Source organism: Mya arenaria, chromosome 3 (assembly GCF_026914265.1).
Source record: "Mya arenaria isolate MELC-2E11 chromosome 3, ASM2691426v1".
NCBI lineage: Eukaryota > Metazoa > Mollusca > Bivalvia > Myida > Myidae > Mya > Mya arenaria.
In genome coordinates, this window is record NC_069124.1 from 80,384,367 (window position 1) to 80,410,773 (window position 26,407).

The 26,407-nt window shown below is 34.7% G+C and overlaps 1 protein-coding gene across 1 annotated transcript in view; it reads right to left on the minus strand.

Moving 5' to 3' along the window:
• LOC128226635 (DNA mismatch repair protein Msh3-like) overlaps window positions 1-26,407 on the minus strand; it is a 42,277-nt gene that overhangs the window by 12,324 nt on the left and 3,546 nt on the right. The window contains exons 2-16 of the mRNA XM_052936597.1: window positions 22,321-22,788; window positions 21,202-21,318; window positions 20,675-20,793; window positions 20,100-20,223; window positions 18,975-19,141; window positions 16,495-16,598; window positions 13,023-13,128; window positions 12,669-12,863; window positions 12,411-12,543; window positions 11,900-12,087; window positions 11,494-11,662; window positions 11,123-11,187; window positions 10,569-10,685; window positions 5,864-5,971; window positions 2,873-2,984 (exon numbers count right to left, since the gene is read on the minus strand). Coding sequence (XP_052792557.1) covers window positions 2,873-2,984; window positions 5,864-5,971; window positions 10,569-10,685; window positions 11,123-11,187; window positions 11,494-11,662; window positions 11,900-12,087; window positions 12,411-12,543; window positions 12,669-12,863; window positions 13,023-13,128; window positions 16,495-16,598; window positions 18,975-19,141; window positions 20,100-20,223; window positions 20,675-20,793; window positions 21,202-21,318; window positions 22,321-22,788 — 2,292 coding nt within the window. The remainder of the gene's footprint in view (window positions 1-2,872; window positions 2,985-5,863; window positions 5,972-10,568; window positions 10,686-11,122; window positions 11,188-11,493; window positions 11,663-11,899; window positions 12,088-12,410; window positions 12,544-12,668; window positions 12,864-13,022; window positions 13,129-16,494; window positions 16,599-18,974; window positions 19,142-20,099; window positions 20,224-20,674; window positions 20,794-21,201; window positions 21,319-22,320; window positions 22,789-26,407) is intronic.

Genomic DNA, 26,407 nt, shown 5'->3' on the forward strand with positions numbered 1-26,407 from the left:
TTCAGAGGAGATGTTTTTTAAAGCAAAGCAGGAAGTCGGCCATTTTGTTGTTGTTGTTGTTGATCAATTGTGACCCCTTCTTGTATTTTTGTAGAGGGTCACCCAAGGAGCTTCCTGTAAAGTTAAATTGAATTTGGACTGGTAGTTGTAGAGGAGATGTTTTTTTTAAAGCAAAAGATGAAGATGGCCATTTTGTTGATGTTGTTGTTGATCAATCGTGACCCCTTGTTTTTTTTGTAGAGTGGTAGTTTCAGAGGAGATGTGTTTTTTGAAGCAAAACAGGAAGTCAGCCATTTTGTTGTTGTTGCTGTTGTTGATGTTGATGTTGTTGATCAATTGAGACCCCTTGTTGTTGTTTTTTGTAGAGGGTCACCCAAGGAAGCTTCCTGTAAAGTTTCATTGAATTTGGAGTGGTAGTTTCAGAGGAGATGGGTTTTTTTAAGCACAACAGGAAGTCAGCCATTTTGTTGTTGTTGTTGTTGTTGTTGTTGCTGTTGATCAATTGAGACCCCTTTTGTTGTTTTTGTAGAGGGTCACCCAAGGAAGCTTCCTGTAAAGTTTTATTGAATTTGGAGTGGTAGTTTCAGAGGAGATGATTTTTTAAAGCAAAACAGGAAGTCAGCCATTTTGTTGTTGTTGCTGTTGTTGTTGATCAATCATGACCCCTTGTTGTATTGTTGTAGAGGGTCACCCAAGGAAGCTTTATGTAATGCTTAATTGAATTTGGTCTGGTAGTTTCAAAGGAGATGTTTTTTTAAAGCTATACATGAAGTTGGCCATTTTGTTGATGTTGTTGTTGTTGATCAATTGTGACCCCTTGTTGTATTTTTGTAGAGGGTCACCCAAGGAAGCTTCCTGTTAAGTTTTATTGAATTTGGAGTGGTAGTTTTAGAGGAGATGTTATTTCAAAGCAAAACAGGAAGTCAGCCATTTTGTTGATGTTGTTGTTAATCAATTGAGACCCCTTGTTGTATTTTTGTCGAAGGTCACTCAAGGAAGCTTCCTGTGAAGTTTCATTGAATTTGGCCTTGTAGTTTCAGAGGAGATGTTTTTTAAGCAATTGTTGACGGACGGACAGATTGACTTACTGACGGATGACAGACATAGACCATTCACAATAGCTCATCTTGAGCACTTCGTGCTCTGGTGAGCTAAAAAAAATAACCAAATAACCACCTAAACCTTATTGTCTCAATGCACCCCAACATGGGCCCACATGAACTGTGCCATTTTAATATGCCTGCTTCTGGAGAATTAAAATACCAATGTAAGTAATGTGGAACTGCAATCATAAATTTTGCATTTAAAAATCCAAGTACCAGTAAGACGAAACATAAATTAGGATCTTTTATGTGTAATGTATACTGAACATAGGTAATTTATTAGGAAAGGATTAAAGGTAAAATATTTCATTGGGATCTTGGGATTGGGATTGGATTGCCCCATGAACAAAACCATGAAAATTAATATCCCATGAATGCTTATACATAGTACAAACTTTTTCTGTATGTGATTTTGCTAATATTGTAATCACGCATAATATGGATGGGAATCAAAAGATGGTTTTGTAAAGTAGGTACCCTGTACTTCTAATATTTAAAATCATATTTTAACAAAAACATGGTGGAACATTACTCTGAAGTTTGGATTGAACCCAGGACCTCTAGTTCAGCATGTGAACATCACAACCATGGCCTTAAAGAGCTTGCCCTTAAACAAGGCTGATTAATGTGCATGTACATTAGAATTCTAATGTTTGATTTTCTTCCATTGGGATTAAAGTTGATTTTTTTGCTCATATTATTTCAGTAAATCAACAATCACTTTGCCATTATGACATTAAGGCTTTGTTCTGAAAACGATCAGTGAATGTAGTCCGCTTGAAAAACACATGTTCAAAACAATTTGATTACTTCTCAGAATGCAATTATGTTTGTGAACATTTATATGTTGGTGTTAAAATAAGGAATGTCCAGGTGGTATTTCCGGCAAATGTGGTCATGGTAGTGCATTTGTCATACATTTAAACACAGTTAAACCAAACACCACTTATCCAAAATTATCACTATTTGGATTTGATTTTTCGGTACCAATTTTGTTTAATTCAAATTTTCATCAGTAATCGGAACCCCCTATTCGAATTTATCGCTATTTCAAAGTTAAAATTACAGTCCCGAATCGGTATTTCACACTAATTTATCAATCATTGTTTCTAACTTGGTCATCTTATAGTTTTCATACCATAGGGCAATAGCATGCGGGCATCGATTTGAGGTGATAATGAAGTAGATTTAGCGCTTGATTAAGAATGACATTGAGCATGCGTATGTAACAAACATCTATGTCAGATAATAAACAATTTTATTTTTTGTGGTGTAGTTTGTATACAATGGCTAATTTACACAATCTGAACTGTCTATCTAAACTGAAGATAATCCGAAGTTTTTATCCGTGTCCCGACGACTTTGGATTAACAGTGTTTAAATGAATTTCACAAACCAGTGGTTGAAAATTCTAAATATTTCAGAAATAAGTTAGTAATAAAATAAAATTTATGAAAAGAGCCGGTATTTTCAATGACGGGTGGCTAACCTTCATCTGATGTTATCAATTGTCTTAAACTGTTGCATTATTAAATGGTAATGTGCAACATGCATGCCGTAAGGAGTGGCTTGTTTCAACTGATAGATGTTAGATTATTAGTAAGCTTTACCAAAATAAATGGTCATGCAATTGCAAGACATTGGACCATTTATTTTGGTAAATTCATACTAATAACCATTAACCATTATCAGCGTCATCAATTAACCAACTTACACATATTAGCATAAAAGCATAATATTTTCGGCTTTTAAAACTTTATAGTACTCACCGATAATTTTGTGTCATTGGAGACATACTGTGCATCTGTAACCAGCTGACTGACCACTGGGTGTCTACCGCCATTTATATCAAGACATCTCCTGTCCTCCAGTATAATAGGCCTTAAAAATGATAACACAACTTCTTTGATTCAGCAATGAATGAAGGAAGGATTATGGTTCTTGCACATGTGCATGTTGCCATCTGCCCAAGTAGTTTCATTTCAATCCCATCGGTAGTTTTTAAGTAATTCTCGAGACAAGGGTGTGACAGACGGAGGACAACTGAAGCAACTTTATGTTCTCTTTCAGGTGAGCAGAAAAATCATTTGAACAAGATATAAAATAAGTGGGTGGAGTAACAGTGAACTCCTGCCTTATACCATCATTGTGACGGCTTCAAAACAGACAGTTTAGACTTTTTGTATTTACGTACCTTGACAATGGACCTTAGACCATTTCTCATAAATTACAACATATATATAGGTATTTCAATCAACAATTCCAATCTATGATTTATGAAGTCCACTCATATGAATTTAAAAGCAGAATAGTATGAAAGAGATGCAAAGGATTGACACTCATATATTCAATGGAGTTTTAAAGTGGAAATGGATGCAAATATCTCTAGTCAAGGCTAAGTAGGCGTTTTAACGTGGACCTCCCAGAGAGGTATACATGTTTGTAACAACATGTAACATCAATCAACAAAACCGATAAAATTGTGGGTGGTTGTGACAATATACCAAACACATGTTCATAGGTATAACGACCACTTCCTACAGCCTCAAAGAGAACAACTGTAAGTACAGTGTTATGTAGGTTTTCTCAGAAATGACTACCAGTATAAGCACTTAAAACAAATGGTTGGTTGCAAAGTTAAAGACACATATTCGCTATCATCGTGTAGGGCTAAAACGGGTAGTAATTTGGTACACGCTCGGTACCCTTTATACAATTACTCATGGTACCCACGCTATTGTAAGAGTTATTTAACTTCAAGGTTAGCTAAGCCCACACTTCCATGTAAAGAGGAGGCTATATTGACTTTGATGGAAGCCTGATATACAGCAGCTGGTATTAACACTAATTCTTAATTGAAGTAAGTGTATTATTAGTTAACATTTTATACATGTAGATATAAAAATGAGTTCAATATGTTATGGCTGCAATTACTACAAAATAGCATCAAGTCAAATGATTCAGAAGTTATCCAAATGACTTATAACAATTTTAGTATTTTAGCAAGACATTATTAGTTGGCAATTTAAGCCACCTAAGAATTAAATGCGATGTGAATAAGATTTGAATCCAATGTGTACTGTAAATTATTCTTCTAACAGACAGTGCAACTATTTTATTTAAGGTATTTCGGGGATTCTTTATATATAAAAATTTACCGCTGATTTCCTCGCCTTTTGATTGGAAACCAATTATTCAGAAAATGATTTCTATTATTTGACTACTGAAATAAAAAATAATAAACATCCTACGTCTGCAAATGACTTTAAATTGGCTTTTAAAAGTAATCACAAAACCCAACAAACTTTAAACTCTTAAGCAAATCACAAAATCACTATTCAAAGTCTTTCTTATTTTAACAACTAGTGCTCATACTCAGTTAGCTTTTTACTCTTTAAAGAACAAAAATACAGAACCCTGCAGGATTCTGAAAACCCAACATATGTGTTGACTTTGGCACAACACCCCATTATCTTGAATGGAATTGAGTATTAGCACTGAAAGAATTCAGGGATTGACTTCAATAAAGAGCACGTAGGTTGGCCAGAAACCCACATGGTGAGAATTAAGAATTATCACAAATCTACAAGGTGAGAATTAAAAATTATCACAAACCCACTTAAAGAGAATTAAGAATTATCACTTTATAAAGCCACAAGGTTGGAACTAAAGAGTTCTCACTTGATAACAGTGTTTGTCCCACCAATGTGAATGGTCTGATGTTCCTTTTAAGATTACTGCTTACACAACCAATGAGTCTGGCCAACGGCTGGGGCCAAACTGACTAACCAGTTACAAGGTTTAGTTATAATTAATGAACTGTTACTGGAGATATTCAGTTTCAACTGTTTTATTATATGAAAGGTCTCCATAGACTTTTCCAAGTTTGATCACAATATGTCAATCCAAACTAATGTAATTCAGATTCATAGATGAGTTTGATAAAGCCCAAAAGTCTGCCCTCCTGCATGCCAGAACAATTTACAGAAAAGAACTTCAAAGTGAGTGAATACAGTTTGGAGAAACATGACATACCTGTTTTATTGCTTAAATCAATCGGTTTTGAGCTGAATTTTAAGGAAAGGTATGGTTGTCTTAATCATGCAAGTTAAATGGCATTTTTCAAGTCTGAAGTTTGCCTATTTGCATTGAGATGCATAAGGAAATTAATAAGTAGTCAGTAATGTATGATAAGACAACAAATGGATACCAATAATTAAGGGCAAAAAAGCTCCATAACATTAATTATACCACAATCTAAAAATCGTCACAGTACTAATAACCGTGTTGCAAATGGGTATTCTTAAAAGCATTACCATGCTTTATAATGTATGGGACTATCACTCGTTTTGTATATACACAAGCATAAATCATAATCTGGATTGCTGAGAATTTGCATGAAAACATTTCATTTTATTTGTAAAATATACCAAACAAATCAGCTAAAGTGTAATGACTTTGTACCTGGGCACTGACCAGACCTGCAGGTACATCAGTACTCATTCCAGTATTAATGTCATGAATAGTGAGTTTGAGACACAAGCCTAATAAATCATTGTACATTTGATATTTCAAGAGCAATAATGGTACTTAATGCTGTTCATGTAACAAATAATTTGATATTGTTATATATAACTTTTGTTGAAAATGGTTAAAATAAATGGCATATAATAACGATATTTTGTTATATTTTTGAAATTTCTCTCTGATCCTCAAACCAAGACTCAATGTGTTAATGTATATGGACTCTGAATTCTCACTTGCAGTAGCTGTCTTGGAGTGCCAGCACAGCCAGGGACAACAGACAGTCCACCTCCGCCACACACCGCACAGCCTGCTTGTAACGCTGGTATCTACTGGAAAACTCACTGGAACAACAAGCCGCTCATGTATGCAAGTGTCTCTCTGCACCATGAGATGAACAAAGACAGCTTGTAACACATTATGAACATTTTAAATTTAATGTATGCTGCCATCAGTCCAAGACAGTTTTGTACCTTAGAGAGAATTTAATCTATTTTTTTTCCATAGATTTACATTTTATATAATCAATAATGATGTTATTCAAATTCGATACATTTATCATCACTAAGAAATTGTCAATGATATTGAAGATATTTGAACTCAAACGTGGACAATTGTAAATAAAAAGTTAAGGAATGGTTTCATATTGTTATTGAAAAAACATCAAAGCAAGCCTTGAAGAAAAAAAACCCTACCAATCCTGCCATCTGCAAAGCCAAGAATTGTTTTCATAACAGGATCTTGTCAATGTATAGCACACCTTATTTTACATTTTATTCATATGAACATGTAGTTTAATGTGATATTAAAGGGACTGTACACCAGATTGGCACAAAAAAAGTTTTTTTTATCTGTAACGACTCTCAGGACAATTATCTAATAAAATATTTTACTCTTTGATATCACAATTGTTAAAAAAAAAAAAACGAGTCGGAGACCGGGTTCGAACCGGTGTCGCCAAAATTGCAGACCAGTGTTGTATCCACTGTGCTACAGAGGCTTATTATATTATTTCATACTGTAATGTTGATGAGTATGGGGTATATAACCAAGAAGAGCTAAGAGCATGTTGCAAGTATCACGGCTAACTGGGTATTATCACAATAGAAATTAAACCAGATCTAAACAATGTGCATGGGAAAATAGTTCTTCTGAAAGGAATTGATGCAAGATGGGTATTTTTAATGTTCTCCCTGCTGTTATCAACTATTGAAGTTGTAACATAATATTTTTGCAACCATACAGGCCAGACCTTTCACCTGACTTTTTGTTGAATCCCAAAATCAAGTTGTGTCTACATGTATGTGGGTGTTATTTTAAGTTGCACAGTGCTGCAAGAAATGCCTTATACCAAACAGTGTACCAATTGAAGAGTTTCCAAGGGCATTTTCAGACTGGATTTCATGGCTCAAAAAGTGTATGGATACCAGGGTGGAATGCTTTGAGATGATGACTAAAATATACATTTCTGCCAATACATTATCTATAATGGTAATACACCAGTGTTGCCACACCTTGTAAACACTCCCTGTACTTGTTTTTTGCTTGTCTTTGACTGTGTCGAATCTACCCTAAACTCAATAAAAATAAACTTCTGTTTTTTTTGTTTCCATATTTTGGATGTACTTTGTGATTGTTTTTATTGTTTAGAATGGCTTTTCCTCTTTTTGTCTTTACAGAGCAACAGATAAGGGTCGTAATGGGCGTAATACATTTTAAAAATCGCCCATTACGACATAAAATCAAAGAGCTATTCGTATCGGTACGTTTAAAATAAATTAATAGGGCGTAACGTTCTTCCGAGTATTTTTGACCATTTTAACGCTAGCTGTTTTGTCTAAATGTTAAACTTGTTTGTTAAAATTGATTCATTATCTACTGTGTGCTAGGGGACGTAACTGCTGCATAGCGTTTTTTTAATCGATTGTATTCTGTGTAAATCAAGCCTCCAGTAAAAATGTCTGCTCAAGGCTGTTATCCAGCTAAAAAGGCTCCTTCTTCCCAGAAAAATACGCTATTGAACTTTGTTATCAGAGGAACTACTGAATCCACTTTGTCTTTTGTTAAAGCAGTAATAAATGATGTTATTCATGACACTTTAATATTTGTGTTGGAAATTCAAGTAAAAACAAGAAGCATGTTGGTGATATAAAGTTGCAAGAAAAACATGAATAAGCATGGTTGGCGGAGTAAGACTTGAAACATTTGACACGAAAAGAGCCGTTCAGCGATGGCACCCAAAAAAGGAGACAAACAAAGAGACATACAGAAGGCTATAAGCCAAGAAAGCAAATTAGTAACTAAATAGTTGTTGAGATTAATCAGGACTTGTGAATTTAACATTTAAATGTTGTGTAAGTTCACATATATGTAAATATAAAAGTTCATTAAATAAAATACCGTATTTCCCCGACTATAAGGCGATCCGCTTATAAGACGACCCCCTAACTTTGCCCATGAAATCTGGTGTTTTTGTCTCGACTCGTTTATAAGATGGGGTCAATTTTTAAAGAAAATCCAGCACTTGAAATTCTCCAAGTCTGTGATAATGTTCAAGCTAAACAGTCAATTATCAACTAAATTTGTTCATTTGCTTAGGATTATTGATTTTTATTTTCCGTCAGTATGGTATGTTTTAACCAGCCTAGACGCAATCTTGGGAGTTATGTGGATTCATACGATGTTTGATATGGTATGTTTTAACCAGCCTAGACGCAATCTTGGGAGTTATGTGGATTCATACGATGTTTGATTGACCTATATAAACACAAACCATTGCAGTGCACCTTTGATCTTTACACAGCTCGTGCTGCGACGTCATAAATTGCACTGTATGATCTGCAGCCGACAAACACCACACATTCCATTACATGTGTTAATAAGTCAAATTTTCGCAAGTGATTGTTTGGATTGCAGTTGATTGGACTTAAATTTTGAGAAATAAATAGCCATTGATGATTGCGGATAAATGTAACAATTAATGAAATGTGTATTGAATTCTGCCAGTTACATGTATCTGCATGATAAACGCAAAGCCTAATTGTAAGGAAAAAGTAAGTTTTATTTACGAAATAGAAACTATAACAATTCAATTTTTTGAATATTTTATGTTCAAAATATTTTTATTTTAAAGGTAGCAAAATATGTCTCCTGTGATAAACAATGTGTTTGAACCGATAACAAGCGTTATATCGAGTGTTCATCGTAGTGAAACAAAGCAGATGGTCGTCTTAATCCAATGGGTGTGATCATGTCACTTTTATTGGGGTGTCATCAACAGACATTGTTGAATATTCCTGATTCTGACTCTATTCTTTCTGAATTTCTTATAGCCTCGCTTATAAGACGGGGCCCCTACTTTAGGTTAAAAATCGGGACCATATTACCCCATCTTATAGTCGAGAAAATACGGTAAGTCAGTCATATTTGTAACTTTATGTACCAATACACTTTACAAATCTAAATTATACTTCAATGAATAACCCAAGGGTGTACCATACACTTTACTAGATTGCATAAGGGTGTAAAATAGTAATACACTTTAAGTTAAAAAGTTATCTGTAGCTCTGCTTGACACTTATCATTTAAAGCAAGTCCAAAGAAATTACTTTGAATTAAAACAAGCCATTAATTAACATCATACATAAAATCAGTCAAAAGATTGACAGAAATTGTATACAAGAGATGTTTGTCAAACATTATGCCCACCCTGAGTGCCATGTTGTCACGATTATTTGGACAATTGAATGAAATATGCATGGACCGAAATGACAGCTGATTTGTCATTGACATTGGATGACTGTGAGGCAGTTTTAATATTATGACCACAAAGTGTGAGGATACAAGGTACAGTTTTTAATCATGTTCAGATGATGACTGATATTTGCAGATAAAAATGTATCCTCTTCGCAGCTGCAGGGAATAAGTAATTATGACGAAATTTTAATGATGAATATGAGTTATGACCATGACCTTTCACCTCAAAATCCATATGACTCATCAACTGGTCACCAAAAACCTCAATGTCAAGTTTGAGGGTCATGGGTGCAGGCATTGTGAAGTTATCACACAGACAAGCTTTATGCCTTCAAGGTCACTGTGACCTTTGACCCATTGGCCCCTAAAATCAAAAGGGGTCATCTACAGGTCAGGCCCAACCCCCAAGTCTGAGGGCCATGGGTGCAGGGATTTTGAGTTATCACTGGGCAGGCCCAGCCTCCATATCAAGTTTGATGATCATAGGTTCAGGCGTTGTTGAGATATCGCTGGGAGAAGCTTTTTTTGCGTTAAAGGTCACCGTGACCGTCAGCTTTGGCATGATGACCCCTAAATCAATAGGGGTCATCTACTAGTCAGGGCCAACCTTCATGTCAAGTCTGATGACCATAAGTCAATGAATTGTTAAGTTTGCTTTCAAGGTTACTGTGACCTTGACCTTTGACCCCCAATATCAATAGGGGTCATCTACTGATCAGGCCCAACCTACAAGTCAAGTTTGAGGACCATGGGTGCAGGCATTGTTGGATTATCACTAAGACAACCTTTTTTCATTCAAAGTCAATAGGGCTCACCTACTGGTCAGGCCCAGCCTCAATGTCAAGTTTGATGACCATTGGTCTAGGCATTGTAGAGTTATCACTCGGACTAGCTTTAAATTCCTTTTACCATTAAATGTCACATGACCTTGACCTTTGACCCGATGACCCCTATAATCAATAGGGGTCATCTATTGGTCTTGCCCAACCTTCATGTTAAGTTTGGTGACCATACGTCCCGGTATTGTTAAGTTATCACTCGGACAAGATTTGGTCTACTGATGGACCGACTGACCAACCGACCGACAGCAATATATCGCTCTTCTTCGAAGGGGGGCATAATAATTATGATATCAGGTCCCAGCACTACCCAAGGGAGTGTGTCCCTAGGGCCCAATACCCCTACCCTAGGAAACAGGTCCAGGCAACGCCAGCCTCAATGTCCCGCTGCTCTCGTGCTTGCTGCAGCTCCTTGTACAGGGATACAATCTCTGGTGAGTGGAACCGACTCACAGCCTTTGTACTGGCAAAATAATATACAATTATGTAACAGTCATACCCAATTTATGGTCAACATTAAAGCTTTTGCTTGCTGCAACAACTTTGACACTGACACATTGACTTACCAATCCTTCAACTTCATTATTTGTAAAACGAACAGCTTACGGAGACATCAGCGTTACATCTGCATGAATATTCACAGAATTAAGCTTAATAATTTAGTTAAAAGAATTCGTGATATTTCTGGTACATTTGCAAATCAAAAGTTAATCATAACTTACACATAAAAAAAGCTATACTCATATTTTCACTAGTAAGTCAGTTACTTTCAGATTCTGTTTGCTTTTCCTTATGAACAGAACTAAAAAAATTCAATTTCCTCAGCAGTGAATATTGAAGTCAACAGGCAATGGAATGTACTATGGTAAGATGTGTAAACCCCCGACCAGATGGCAATACCTGTTGATCTTGACCCAGTCCTTTGGCACTAAGGCTATATTCGAGTTTCTCACCTCAACAAGAAACTGTAAATAAAAATACAAAGTAATAAGAACAGCTTTCACACAATCAGCATCATGCAAATGTCAAAACATCTAAGTGCATATATCACATCAACTCAAACAAGTCTGCATTCATTTTAGGGGGGAAATTAAAACGATACATTTTAGAGCGTCAGTTTTTTCAAAGCAATACAATGATTGAAAAATTTACACTTTTAGTACAAATATATATTAATATAATATTTATAAGATGCTTCAGTAATATGGTCCCTTGTTCACCTATGCTATTGAAAATATATACCAATATCTAGGAAACACTCATGCCTGTACCTCTACACCCATGACAGTGGTGAATTCAAGTCCAGGCTGTCCAAGCACAAGCCTAACGTGTCGCCGCTGCTCCTGTAACTGTCCCGTTACACATGCTATCAGCTCTACAGCTTTCTTTAAGCCAGGATAGGAGGATGTGTCCAGAAACAACTCACTCTTCTTGTTCTCTCTGGGAACAAAACAAGTCCAGTGGGGATAAGTACACATTTATATTTTCATCATGTTTACATCTCAATATTAACTAGCAGTCCTACATTATCTACATAATGGTTGTATAAACCATATAAATAACTAAGACCTTATTGTAGGACTGATATATGCGCAAAAAGGTTTAATGCAATATTTTATAAGCTCTGAAATCAGAAGAATGTTAATGAAAAGTACTGTAAACAAGAAAGACTCTAACTTTGCTGCCTTATGATCCAGATTGATGGTGAGCTGCTCAACATCATCCAACAACTTGGGCACCTGATCCATGTGATCTAGAAGCCTTGTTGAGGTAACGCTTCCAAATGACACAGACTGAAGGCCGGTGAAACCTTGTTTCAGTCGCCTTAGACTCTCGCACAGCGCTATGAAGTCTGCTGGGCTAATCTATTCAGAAAATATGTTTCAGAGAAATGGTCATGTAAAATACCTTCTTAGATAATATATTTAACAGAAGTTAAGTGTCTAAGCATTGCTACCAATTTACCTTTTATATCTGAATTTTTTCAAATAGATTTCATTTTTATGTGTAACATTACAATGTCAATTTCATTATTGTCTCATACACAAGTTTTTAAAATAATTTACTTTTCTTGAATTGAGATTACCAATGTTCCTGGTCAGAGTTAGAGCATTTGTGTGGGTATTTGTCAGATTAAGAAGAACATTATTTAGTCTGAGCATTGAGTAATTTACAACAAAAAGGCCACCTTTTTCAGAAAGGAAGTCGTCAGCTTCAGTTCTATGTCCGGTAACTGAGTAAGCAGTTGTGTCCACCTGTCTAACAACTCAGGGCCACATTCTACTAAATGTTGCACTGCTTCCTGCCGCAACATAATCTCACTGAAATGCAAAAAAAATCTCAAAATAAGCCATAAAAAAAGTTGTTCACTTGTGAAAAATACAGTAAACACTTTAAAACCCACATGAAAGTAAACGCTAGTGGTCATTTAACGTCAAGATCTTACTTGTATGAGGTAGATGGTTTTGCTAGCCAAGAGCGCAGCAATCTCGCCCCAGGCTTGGTAAGGGTGTGGTTCACAACATTAAAGAGAGAGCCTCTCTCCTGTCCGTCTGTCTGGTTGTGGAAGACTTCAAGCTGTCGCAGGGCACAGCTGTCCAGCTGCATGGTGTCAGATAGACCAGAGAATGGCGTGAACGTGCTATAGGGTACAATGATAACATGTAACTGACACAATAACATACACTAACAGATCATCATCAATAGTAAGGAATTGTTGCATTTAAAGTATAGATATCTAAAGCAGGTCATTTACTGCAATACCCTAAGCAGGTTTTTACCATTCACCATCATCACAGACCTGGTATCCACTAGAACATCTTGTAGCTGGAAGTCTCCCAGATGATGGATGAGGGCGGACAGGCAGCTCTGTATACAATCAGGGAGCCCCAACACAAATTGCAGGTCTGCAACCCAATAACATTTTGGCTCTTATATATTACTGTGAACACATCACTGTTACATTACATTAACACAGCATTCTGGCTCAAATATTTTCTCTGCAAATACATCAATGCTACAGACATCACCAACATTCTGACACACATATTGCAATGTGAACTAATTGTCTAAAACCTTAACCAGAATTGCTTAGTCAAACAATAAAAAAAATCAGTTAAAATGAGCAAGCAGACTGGAATTTTTACTTGTCCCTGGTTTCAAGTAAGAAGACTGTGATGCACCGAAATACAGTTCTCAATTGAAGTAGAATCATCGCTACAATGTCATACATCCTTCGAATGAGAAAAGACCAGACATATTTCTCTACTGTTTAATGGTCATTACTCCACAAATATTTAGTCAGAGTGATGGGACTTGTTACACATATGATTGAAAGTTATTGTAAAGGTGAATGGAAAGTCTGATGTCAATAATTATCATGACTCTTTCAATGTACATGTCTAATGGTCAACATAAAAGGTTTTGCATGACAAAAAAATGAGCTTATGATCTGGACAAGCTAGGTGTTAATCAGTTTGTACTATTCCTTGAAAAGGTAAAAATGACAATCCTTTAAAGTGACACTTTTATTCAAAATCAATACATACACATGTATAACAAACATAGATTTTGACTGAGAACCCTTTAACTACTTACTAAATAATGCATTTATGGAAAAGGTTAATTACTGATAAAAAGATTGTAACCGTGTATTTAATAGCAGAAAGCGCAAAAATATTAAATGATTGGAGAATGCTAAAAGATTTACTGTGGTCAACCTGGTATCCTTTATAAGAACCATTGTTTTTGACATTTATTCATCCTTTTTGGAATATTAAAACAATATTATTAATTGTTGTAAATCTAATTTGGGAGTAAGAGTGTGTCTTTAAGTAAAGTTTTTAGATGCACTATTGCATCCAACCACTAACAATAAGGTTAAATGTTGATGCCTTATATGAGAGTAAATTATTGCAGTACATGTATGTATTTTTAATTTTTATTTTAATTGAAATGGAACCAAAAATGACTGATTTTGCAATCTTTCAAGGCTAAAAATTTGTTTGCAATAGTAATATTGGTATGTGACCACTTGTTGTATTTTTGTCGAGGGTCACCCAAGGAAGCTTCCTGTAAAGTTTCATTGAATTTGGTGTGGTAGTTTCAAGGGAGATGTTTTAAAGCAAAACAGGAAGTCGGCCATTTTGTTGTTGTTGTTGTTGATCAATCATGACTCCTTGTTGTATTTTTGTAGACGGTCACCCAAGGAAGCTTCCTTTACAGTTTAATTGAATTTGGACAGGTAGTTTTAGAGGAGATGTTTTTTTGAAGCAAAATGGGAAGTTGGCCATCTTGTTGTTGTTGCTGTTGTTGTTGTTTTTGTTGTTGATCAATCGTGACCCCTTGTTGTATTTTTCTAGAGGGTCACCCAAGGAAGCTTCCTGTAAAGTTTCATTGAAATTGGATTGGTAGTTTCAGAGGAGATGTTTTTTTAAAGCAAAACAGGAAGTCAGCCTTTGTTGTTATTGGTGCTGTTGTTGTTGTTGTTGTTGATCAATCGTGACCCCTTGTTGTATTTTTGTAGATGGTCACCCAAGGAAGCTTCATGTAAAGTTTCATTGTATTTGGACTGGTAGTTTCAGAGGAGATGTTTTTTTAAAGCAAAACAAAAAGTCAGCAATTTTGTTGTTGTTGCTGTTGAAAATACAAAAAGTTTAAACAATCTTTCCTCCAAAGCAAAGTACTTTGACTAATCAAATAGCATTCTATAAATGAAGGATCATATAAAATATCTTATGTATTTTGGGTTATGGCCAATGAGGGGCCATATTCATAAAGCATCTTAGTGAAAAATTAAAGATGCACTCTTACTCCCACATAAGATTTACCACAATAAATACTATTGTTTTATTATTCCAAAAAGGATAAATAAATGTCGAAACAAATATTACTAATCAAGGATATCTATTTTAATTTGAAAGAAATGTGCATAAAACACAGTATTTCTACCATTTGGGATTATAGTAGATCATGTAAATCTTTTAGCATTAACCAATTATTTAATATTATTGCGTTCTCAGCTATTAAATACACTGTTACAATATTGTTATAAGTAATAAATATTTTTCATAAATGCATCATTAAGTAAGTAGATAAAGGGTTATCAGTCAAAATATATGTTTGTTATACATGTGTATGCATTGATATTGAATAAGAGTTTCACTTTAAACTTGCCTTTTTCCTACGTTGAATTGAAAGAAAACTAGCAATGTTTTTACAACAAAAATATGACAAAAGGCAAGCAAAAGTCAAATAAATGTATCAGAATAAATATGATGAAAAATAGAGAGTATTTAAAATATGCATTGTTCAAAATTATCACTAAAAAGCTTTATGAAAGCTTTACAGCTCCAGATCATCACAGATGATGACAATGTATCTAACATGAACTGCCACAGAGACAGGGCTCTTGACTATTCTGCCACTTTTAAGTCTGAGAATTGCAAAATAGAGTGACCTTACTTGATAATTTAAGAACATTTGATCATTGAGTACCCTTTAATAAAGTCTCAATGCAATACATCAAGCAGCTGTTGTGATATTAAGTGTACTTACATGTCAACATAAACCAGAATTTCTAATAAGAAAAAAGGGCAATAATTTACATTTTATGCAAGAAAAAGTTATCTAACTTAATAAGTTAGCAGGGTTGGTAGTTGGGAATGCATGTCTAAAGTTTCAATGCAATACATGATGTATTTGCTAAGATGTTGACTTACATGTGGTTACATGCAAAAACTTAATCAGACTTTTTTAGTCCGATACTAAAAAGCCATAATTTGTATAACTTGCAAAATTAGTTATCTTACTTGGTTATTAAAGTAGGTTGAATGGGTAAGTACCATTGTATAAAGTCTCAATGCAATACATATAGCAGTTGCTGAGGTATTAACCTATTTGTGCTTACATGCAAAACCGTAACCAGAATAATTAAGGCCCATAATTTGCATCATATTCAAAATAGTATTATCTAACTTCATTAGTTCTGTAGGTTTGATAGTTGGGAACACATATCTATGTATAAATACAATACATTTGATGAGATAATGACTTAAAGGTGCTAGCATGCAAAACCTAACCAAGATGTGACACCTACACCACGGTGAGTAGTAAAGTTCCTTATTTTTTGAATAGTCAAGCTAAGCGTAATAAAAACACTTATGCACATGTAAATATAATTCGATGAAACATCTAGATGAGGTGAAATCATCTGGACACTTAAATCGGTTGTTGAGAGCTTAATACCTCACAATGGAGCTAGATAATCTCACCTGTCGACATTTTGTAGAAGTCACTGACAGTCCTTAACACTGTTGTCTTCTTGAAAATCTCTGACGACTTCCGCTCTATTCTCATGGAACCCATTCCACTTTCCCTACAAAGAAATGATTAATCTTTAGAAAATATCCTACCTTGAACATATTGTTATGACAAGAACATGTTTTAAAGAATGCAAAGGGCTGTAAACAAGGGTTGAGTAATTACTTATTAAACCAAATCACATCGGCCTCTTGCAAAATTCAGTAACAATCTAACATGGTTTGCTGATTTTTTCTTTTCTTTTTGCACCACACTTTCAAAGCTTTGCCCATATAATGGAAAGATCATTGGAAGTCATACATAAAGCAAAGTTTCTGAAGAATAATACAAAGGATATCCTTAACAAGAGGCCCAAGAGGGCCTATGCTCTACTCGCATGGCTCTTGTGGTCATTTTCAATCCAGAGCATGTACCTACGAGTAATAGGCAACAAATATATAGTTCACTTTTTGTGTTTGGGTCAGCTGAAAACACTGCACGTTCAACATCCGAGGACAAAAAGTGTTGTAAGCAGATTAGTTGCATGAATTTTTTTTTATGTGCCTGAGGGTAAAAAATATTAGCTTTTAAAACTGTACTTATGGTAAAAATTTCATTTCTGTAGCTTTAAAAATAGAAAAGTTGGTCAAATGGTCAAAGTCAAGGACATCCGAGGACAACATTGATGCTCGTTTGCAAAACTGTACAAATGGTCAAAATTTAATTGCTGTAGCTTTAAAAATTAATAGTAAGTTAATAGGGGTGGGGCCAGCTTTTGCCCAAGGGGCATACAGTCCAGACTAGCTATGTCGACGTCGGATATGTCGACTTTCCGGTTGTGTCGACTTTTTCTTCTGGGCCCGAATTTATTCTTTCTTATTCTATATAAAATAAATCTGTTTGTGTCGATTTTTTTATCTCGACTTTTTCGCTATGTCGACCTCATTTTTCAGTCCCTGTGGTCGAATTTTACACATTTCATATGTTCTTTATGTCGAACTGTAGATCGAGTCGTAGGTGTGAAAATATTCATGACGGTTTGCGGCATGTCGCAAAATACCGTGTGTGTCAATATAACAAACTGTCATAATTGGAGGATACAAAAATGTAATTGGTAAATGCGAATAATTTAAGATGTTTGTTTATGTTTTTGATTAAAGAGACATTTATTGCTCATGCTCTTTATGGTATTGTTTAAAACATGAACATCTTATTGATTTGATAACAATCTCAAATGGGCACATGTGCTATACCGTTTTCTTACAATGTACAAGTGTATGCGATTAAGGTTTATATGTGTTTTGTGTGATCCATAAACGTAAAACGAATAAATTTGACACATATAATTCTTCTTTTGTTTCACTTTATTTTTCAATAATTAGATTGCTGTTTTCACGACGGAAATATGTAACAGGACCGTTCAATTGTAAACATCGGACATCAATCTAACTCACACTCTGTTGGGATTGGTGATATTTTTTGTAATTCGGATGAGTTGAATTTTTGTTATCTGGACTTTTTTCACTAGGTCCCAAAAAGTCGACATAACGAGTTTGGACTGTAATTTCAAATGTTTTGCTAGACGGTCATCATATGATGCTCCACAACAAATATCAAAGGTATGGGCCTTGTAGTTTGAAACAAGAAGATTTTGAAAATGTTTCTTAAATAAGTCTCCAGGAAACTTGTGACACCCGGGGCAGTGCCAGTTTTGACCCAAGGGGCATAATTTGAACAACCATGGTAGTGGACCACTAAATTAAGCCTTGTTCAAAATAGCAAGGATCTGCATATCTGTATCAGACAAAAAGGTTTTTAACATTTCCCAATTTAAGAATACCAAACCTGTGAACCCGGGGGCGTGGCCAGTAATGACCCCAGGGGCATAATTTGAACAAACATTCACAAGCAATTGTGACTTTACATGTAAACCTGGTTAAACATAGACTTTGCTCATGTAGATTTGGCTAAAGATAGACTTAGCTAAAAATAGCATTTTTTTATACATGTACTTTCAAGACTCATAATCTATGCATGCATGGGCAGATCTGAAGGTTTTCAAAAGGAACCAACTCTAATGGATATCTAAATACTGTACAAGTTTCATCGAGATACAATCAAAACTGAAGACTGTATCGTGTTCACAAGCAATTGTTTACACAATAGCATTTTTTTATACTACATGTATCAAGGCCCATAATCTAGGCATGCATGGGCGGATCTGGCTGGTTTTCGAAAGGAACCGTGCTCTAATGGATATCTAGATACTGTACAAGTTTCATTGAGATACAATCAAAACTGAAGACTGTATCGTGTTCACAAGCAATTGTTAACAGACGCACGGACGCACATACTACGTACACATTACCATCGCATAAGCTCTACTGGCCTTTGGCCAGTAGAGCTAAAAATATAACACATTAAAGAGAAATGATTATATGCTATAATTCACCAGTGAGAGTGCAGTGTGTTAAGAAGGTTATGTGTTTCCATGGAAACATCCTGAGGAACGATGACCTCCACAGGTTGCAGGTGCCCTAGTCGTGTCTCCAGCTCTGACCTTGTTGCTGTGTCAACAAAACTGTCATACACAACATCACCTGTTGTTGGCTGCACTGCCTATGGAGAAAAATATTGTTGATTCTAGTATGGGTCAAGGGAGTTGAAAACCTTTCTCCAGCAATTTTCACAGCACAAATGAACATCCAACAATGGCAGATTCCATAGCATCATGCAAATATCTTTCCAGCATCATAACAAATATTAATTAACTCGTAATAACCATGACTCATCATTCATGAAGAGACGGGAGTGCTAACAGCTGATAATTGTCAGTCCTTGAAAATATATGAGGGTCTGTTTGAGTATGAGTGATTCATGCCCAAAGGGGCTTAGTACCTTTTGATAATTGTTTCCTGTCATTTATATTCATTTTATACTGTTTTTCATGCAAATATCAGGCCAAAGAAACAACAATCTTAACAACTGTACAAATGTCTTAAGTTAAAAGCTCTCAATCCTGACTTAAGGATTAATCCTGAACTTTATAACCCCTGAGGGAATAAAAAGATTTGGATAAAACATTTTCAATGCAGGCAAAATTATAAAACACCAACAGTTATATTTTCATTTAATACGTGAGCAATCTTGCAGAATGAGCAATGACAACAAAATGATAAATCTCCTTAAATGTGGGCAGCTTGTCTTACATCCTGTTAACCATTTATCAAACAACATGAATATCAAATGTTCCACCTTGTTTGAAGTTTACAGCTACATGTATGACTTTTTATTGTATTACAAATTTGTAGTACAACAAACATTGTTTCTTTTCCAGTGGCTTGAAAAAGATGTTGCTAGCTGTTATTGTAAAGAATTTAATAGAAAGAAGTTTTTACTTAATTGGCAACACATCCAAACGTAAAGCCGATTTACACTTCTTTCATAACAACTTTATTTCAAATGAAACAAGAAATGTTGAAATGCAATAAAACTAGATTTCAACACATGACCAGAATATTGTTCCAGTGATTTAATATAAAACAAAACGACTGTGTGTTAACATTTAATCTCTTACAATGAAGCCAATAGTTGTGAGCCTGCCACTTTCCTGTGGACCTGTATCACAGATGCAGGCAAGGTAACTGGTTGCCATGGAAACTGGGTCTTCAAGGTCAATTTCCCCTGATGTACTATCTGATTGTACGACAATTAAGGAGCGGTAATATTTTATCTAATTCTGTTTTGCATTACCACATGCTCGTAAAAATTTTACTTAATAATTTTATCTGAACTAATTTATCACAAAATGAAATTTAGATTGTCATTTTCTCTAAATTAGCTGATATGCCTTGCCTCTATTACATAGATCATTGTTCGACATATTGAAAAAAGAAATGTAAAGCAGATGTACACTGCATGGTTGATAGCCCCCTCTCAACGCCTTCGAAACAGTAGTAGTAATTTGCTCCACTAAATGCCACATATATATATCTGTAAATGTTATAATGTCCAGATTATGTAACTGTTTAAAGAATTGGCTTTGAGATAAGAAATGAAAGTCATGGACAAGTCATTGTGGTAATGTGTATATCAGACGCATGTACAAGTCATGGTGAAATCATTTCCATGTACTGTCCAGCATGAAGGATATCAAGGCCAATGAGGGTGGACAGAGTGTAGATGGCAGATAATTTCCTTGTGAACGGGGCACTCTTGTTTGCTCCAGCAGCCTTCAATGCAGCGGTTTCTGTCTGACGCACAACCCCAACCTGCACAAACAAACTTTCTAAGAGTAACATGGCGCATCAAGTAAGGAAGTTCTTTGAATGTGCCGTTGATTTTAAGGAAGAAATTGAATGCCAAACTTCTTCAAAACCAAGGGTGTGTTATTTTCATGGTGTTTAAGATCAAGTCATATTTTTATGAACAGCATAATACAATCCTTAATTATCTCATTAATAATGAATACTATTTTATATGATCAAAAGCATTTTATACTTCTGTGACTGAAAACACACAATATATACAAATTTTATAATAGTATAAAATGTCTATCATTACAAAACCACTGTGATACACATCTAATATATCTAATTACCGTAAATACTCCACTATCAATATATATCTGTCAGAATGTTATTAATCAATCAAACAACCTTTTTCTTGCTATGATATACCTTGTGTCCAGCAGCCACAAGCCGTCGCACATGTACATGGAGCCTATGGACTGGTATACTGGCAGTCAGGAAGTTATGGTCTACATGGCTAAATATCTTCAACACACTGCTAGCTGTCTGGAAACACAGAATTATAAATACCCATTAACACATCCTTTTATAAAATCCCCAAAGTGTCATCCAGTTTAATGGATTATGCAATTACATATGTATGACTACATTCAGGAAGAGCTATCAAAAACTTTAAGCATACGCTGGCCTTCATAATGGCTGACAACATAATGTGGCCTCCATAATGGCTGACAACAAGTGTGGAGGAGTGATGCAGTAGAGGTAGGGACAGGACTGGCACCCTATACATGTTCTTTGTTTACCGAACACATGTGCCAATTAATTTTAAAATCCCTTGGTGCATGACAAATAACAGCCCAGCACAACTAACTACACAATATATGCATATCTGCAGCAATCCATAATGATAAACTGTATGCGTGAGCTTGAACTAATCTTTATGTAAGGAACATTGTGTGCCATATTATTTTGAATTTCCACAGTGCATGAAGTTCCAGCCCAGACACATATCAACTACACTGTATAAGCATATACGCAGCAATCCATAATGATAAACCTGGAGGTGTGGCCTTGACCTTTGAGGTAAGGATGTGGGACTTGTAGGGACTCATCGTCTTTATGTAACAAACTTTTAATTTTAAAATCCCTTCCTGCAGGACTAATTTACAGGCCGAACATGACAAACTATACAGTATATGCATATAAGCAGCATTCCATAATGATTAAACTCCAAGTGTGACTGAATTTTGTGGTAGGGTTGTGGGTCTTGCAAATGTCATTTAGTCTTTATGTACTTAACACATACATGTGCATGTTAATTTACAAATCCCTCCCTGCAGTTACAGCCCTGACACAGAAAGCTGGACAGACTGATGAACAGTGGGATTTTCATAATTATGCTCTCCTTCAGGGGCATAAAAATAGAGTATGAATAGGAGTGAATTTCGAAGTTACATATAGTTAAGGTAACTTACCTCAGTTATGGCGATTATTTACATTTCAGAATAAGTTTGGTAAATATATTATAGCAAGAGAAGTTCTGTAAACCTTGGCATCGTCTCCAAAGAAGCGGTATTTGTATCCACATTCAACAGCAAGCACAGCATCTGGGCATTGTTCCTGAAACTCCATATACTGCTGTTCCAACGGAGTATACTTGACAGCCCTTCCATCACCAGACCTCAAACAAACATCTTTTTTGGCTTTTATTACAGGGGAAAAAGACTTGAGCTTTTCTTTCACATTTTTACCAACTTCACTTTCATCACCAGTTTGTGCTGTACTTATTTCATCAGACTTGTCCTGTTTCATCCTTTTTAGAATGGAGAAGTCAAACTGATTAATGGCCTCCGTCCCTTTAGAGTCATTCTGATTACTTTCACAGGCAAAATTAAGTAACTTCTGTTTTGCTCTATTCACTACTTCCTTTAATCCAACTGAACTTTGTTCATGTTTTGAAAGTCCTTGCTCATTTTCTGTGCTGATTTTCTGTTTCTTTCTTTCCGGCGTCAAAGTCTGCAAAAATACCAAAAAATACAACATAAATAATACAAACAAGGGATAAACGGCCCTGGTATATAAATGAACAAGCACAAATTCTTACACTAGAGCTTGGCATAAATTGTCAACAAGCCCTGCTATATAAAATCCAAAATTTGAGCATACCCGGAAAGCATTTTACCAATAAAGGGCTTGCAGGCTTGTGCTCATTTCATTCACTGTTATTACCAGTTCAGCTGTAAAATTACATGAATGTTGTACTTAAATTTAAGTAATTAAATTTAAGTACATGTACATGTACAAAGGATGTTGTCTGATTACAATTTCTATCGACAGTATATGATTTCTTTTCTTCAAAGTGATTTCAAATATTAAAATACAAAATAAAATACCAGTATGTAAATTATACGCAATACGCATCAGCAGAGCTCCAGGTAAGTTTTTTTTACTGAAAAAACTTTTGTTTACACACTTATTCTTCTAGCGATTGGATAATTCAGTTTTTAAAATTGATTTTGTTTATTACCCACTAATTTGGAAGCAAATTGGGTGATAAGAAAAGCTTCTATACTTTAAACAGTATAATCTTTATTCGTATGGATAAATTCATAACTCAACTGGAGAAAAGGGTGGAAAACCTCAGTAAAAGCTATTGGTGTACATCTAGGACAATTTTCTTTCAATTTTGATAGTTCATTAGGATGCAAAGGTATGTAAGTGCATTTTAGAAATAAACATTGAGATTATTTTCGATGATTTATATTGATTAACCATTATATCATTTTTGCATTTTTTTTTTTTAAAAACACCATAATGATTCTACCATTATGATATGACATATTAAAGGAAGGTACAGAAACAAAATTTATCTATGATTATATAGCAATTGCTTTCTTAAATAACATAATGTAAACATAAAAAAGCCCTCAGTTAAACTGTAAAAATGTTTAAACTTAACTTTAAAATTGTAATAGTAACTTAAAAAATTTAAAAAGCCTTTTTTTGCGTTAATGATGGACGGATTGCGTTAAAGAGACAATTCCAGATAATATCTCTTTCAGACCTGTGCAATATTGTATTTGTCTGTTAAAGAGACAATTCCAGATAATATCTCTTTCAGACCTGTGCAATATTGTATTTGTCTGGGCCTAGTTTCAATATCAATCGAAAGGCTTTACATCATTAATGCTTAAACTGCATTAAAAACATTTTATAGATTCTGCTCATCACTTTACGGGCATCCCCGAGCTCTCTTAAAGCTGCACTCTAACAGATGTACTGTTTTTACATTTTTAATTTTGTTCTTGGAAAGAGGAAATTTTTGCGTAAATATCTGCAAACCAATGATAAAAGATTGCTGACAAAAGATCAGAGCTCAGATTTGCATATTTCCGTTCGAAAATTAATGTTTAATGGCTGTTTACTAACGGTTTAAGAAAAATGCATAAAACATGAATTTTTTAACTTGAATATAAAATTCTGCGATCTAATTTTTTGTCAGCAGTCTTATATCACTGGTTTCCATCAATTTTCGCAAAAATTGCCTCGTTCCAAGACAATAATTAAAAAAGTTGTCATAACGTTCAATCTGTGAGAGTGCAGCTTTAAAAGCAGTGTAATGTTTACGACTACTATATCTTATTGATACATGTTCAGAGGGCCATTTAGATTATCAAAGTTAATGCTAAAATCCTTTATTGAAACAGCTCCCAGTTACGATCAGATTATATAAATATATATTAAACATAATGTACATATTTGTAGCTTCCTTTAGTTCAATTTACACAATGGGCTATAATGTTAACATGTTCAGGGCTGTCTAAGATTTAGGGGAATTGGGCAGCGGTCCATGAAATTTTGCAAGAAAAAGGGAAATTCAAATAAACACAATAGTTCTTATAAACACAATAGTTCTTATTTTTAAATAAAATTAAGCATACCATAATTAAATAATTAAACAATCACATTAACATTTAGAAATACCAAGATTCTAGCATTGTTTTTCCTCTCACCTTATTTGGATCAGATGAAAACGGATGAATTTGTAAATGGAATAAGATACTTTAACACAAAAAAGTCTTAATATTTTAATTAGTAACCTAATTTTTTACCACAGATGACCCATATTCAAACTGATCTTAAAAATCTTAATCCTTGAGATTGGATAAAAAGTGTTGTATTTATGACACGGAAAACCTCAATGCAAAATTGTTAATGACACCAGAATGCCTGCATGCCCATCTAGTTTTTCACCAATCTACAACCCCCAATTTTTCAATGAAAAATCCAGCAACAAAATTACAACATTGAGCTCGACAAAATAGAAACGATCAACATTTTTGCATAAAGCAGAGGACGTGAAATGAAAGTACAAAGAAATGGCAAGGAAAATAAACTTGGTTACCCTGACATGTTCATGCCAATTACTCTTTTGACTTAAAAAAAAATTCAATATGAAAAATAATCTAATACTTAAAAAATGTAATCTAATCCATCAATATGTCCGCTTATTTTATTCAACTCAATAGGCTTAGCAAAATCAACTTTTTTCAAGAAAAAATATTCTTTCTTATTAGTTACTTAAGGGACTAGACATCAGATGATACCATTGCAAGAAAACAAAAAAAGATGTAATAAACTTACATTAAATTGATATCATTGTGCACAATGCATTGAATCTTACCGATGTATCACACTGCTTACGACACATGTATCTTTCGCAGTTTAATATTGCATATTTTTCCAATGAGAAATTTACTCGGTTTCTCTACCACATATATGTACTTATCACGTGACATCCACATGCTAAATATACACCCTTTAATGGGAAACCGCTATTTTTAAATGGGTAAACTCAGCTGACACAGCGATAAAATATTTAAATCATGTAAAATAATGTATTATCGGCCTCATACTTGCTGGTATTAATAATTCTAGGCTTGTTCTAGGCTAGGCTTCAGTCATTGACGATTTTTGATTTGGCAACTCTATGCATCCATATCACACTTGTTGTTTTCCTAGCCAAGAATGACAGATCTCAGCGTTAAGTATATTGAGTGGAAAGAGAACTGGCACTTGTTAGATAGTGCTTAAATGATGATGTTTTGTTGATAGTCGATCTGAATTAGTGTTTCATAAAAACTTTTAAAAGTGTAATAAGAGAAAGGTATTGGCTAAAACAATTAAAGTGCAACTTTGTGTTTTTCTTTATCAATGAAGTGTCAAGTTAACTGTTTTGTGAAGTTACAGATGAAGAATATATTTTACATTGACCAGTATGAATCAGTCATCTTGTGGCATTCAGGGAACAAAATGTATATCCAAATGTTACAAAAGCTCCCTAAATGCTCATTATTGTGGCTAGTTTTGAGGTAATACTGTGTTTGCCAATTTTGGGACCATCTGGTGTCTAGATCCTTTAATAGACACAAACAGTTTGTATTCCCAAAAGATAAACAAATAATTTTCTAAGGAATCAAAGAGTACAAAATCATTTAATCCTGGTTCTGAAAATCCGAAACACAAGCCTATTTCTATGAATGAAGTATGATTTAACCATATAAAGTAATCCTTAAATTTTATTAAAGATTGTATCATTCTCATCTTACCGTGTCATTATTTGAGATAGAAATGC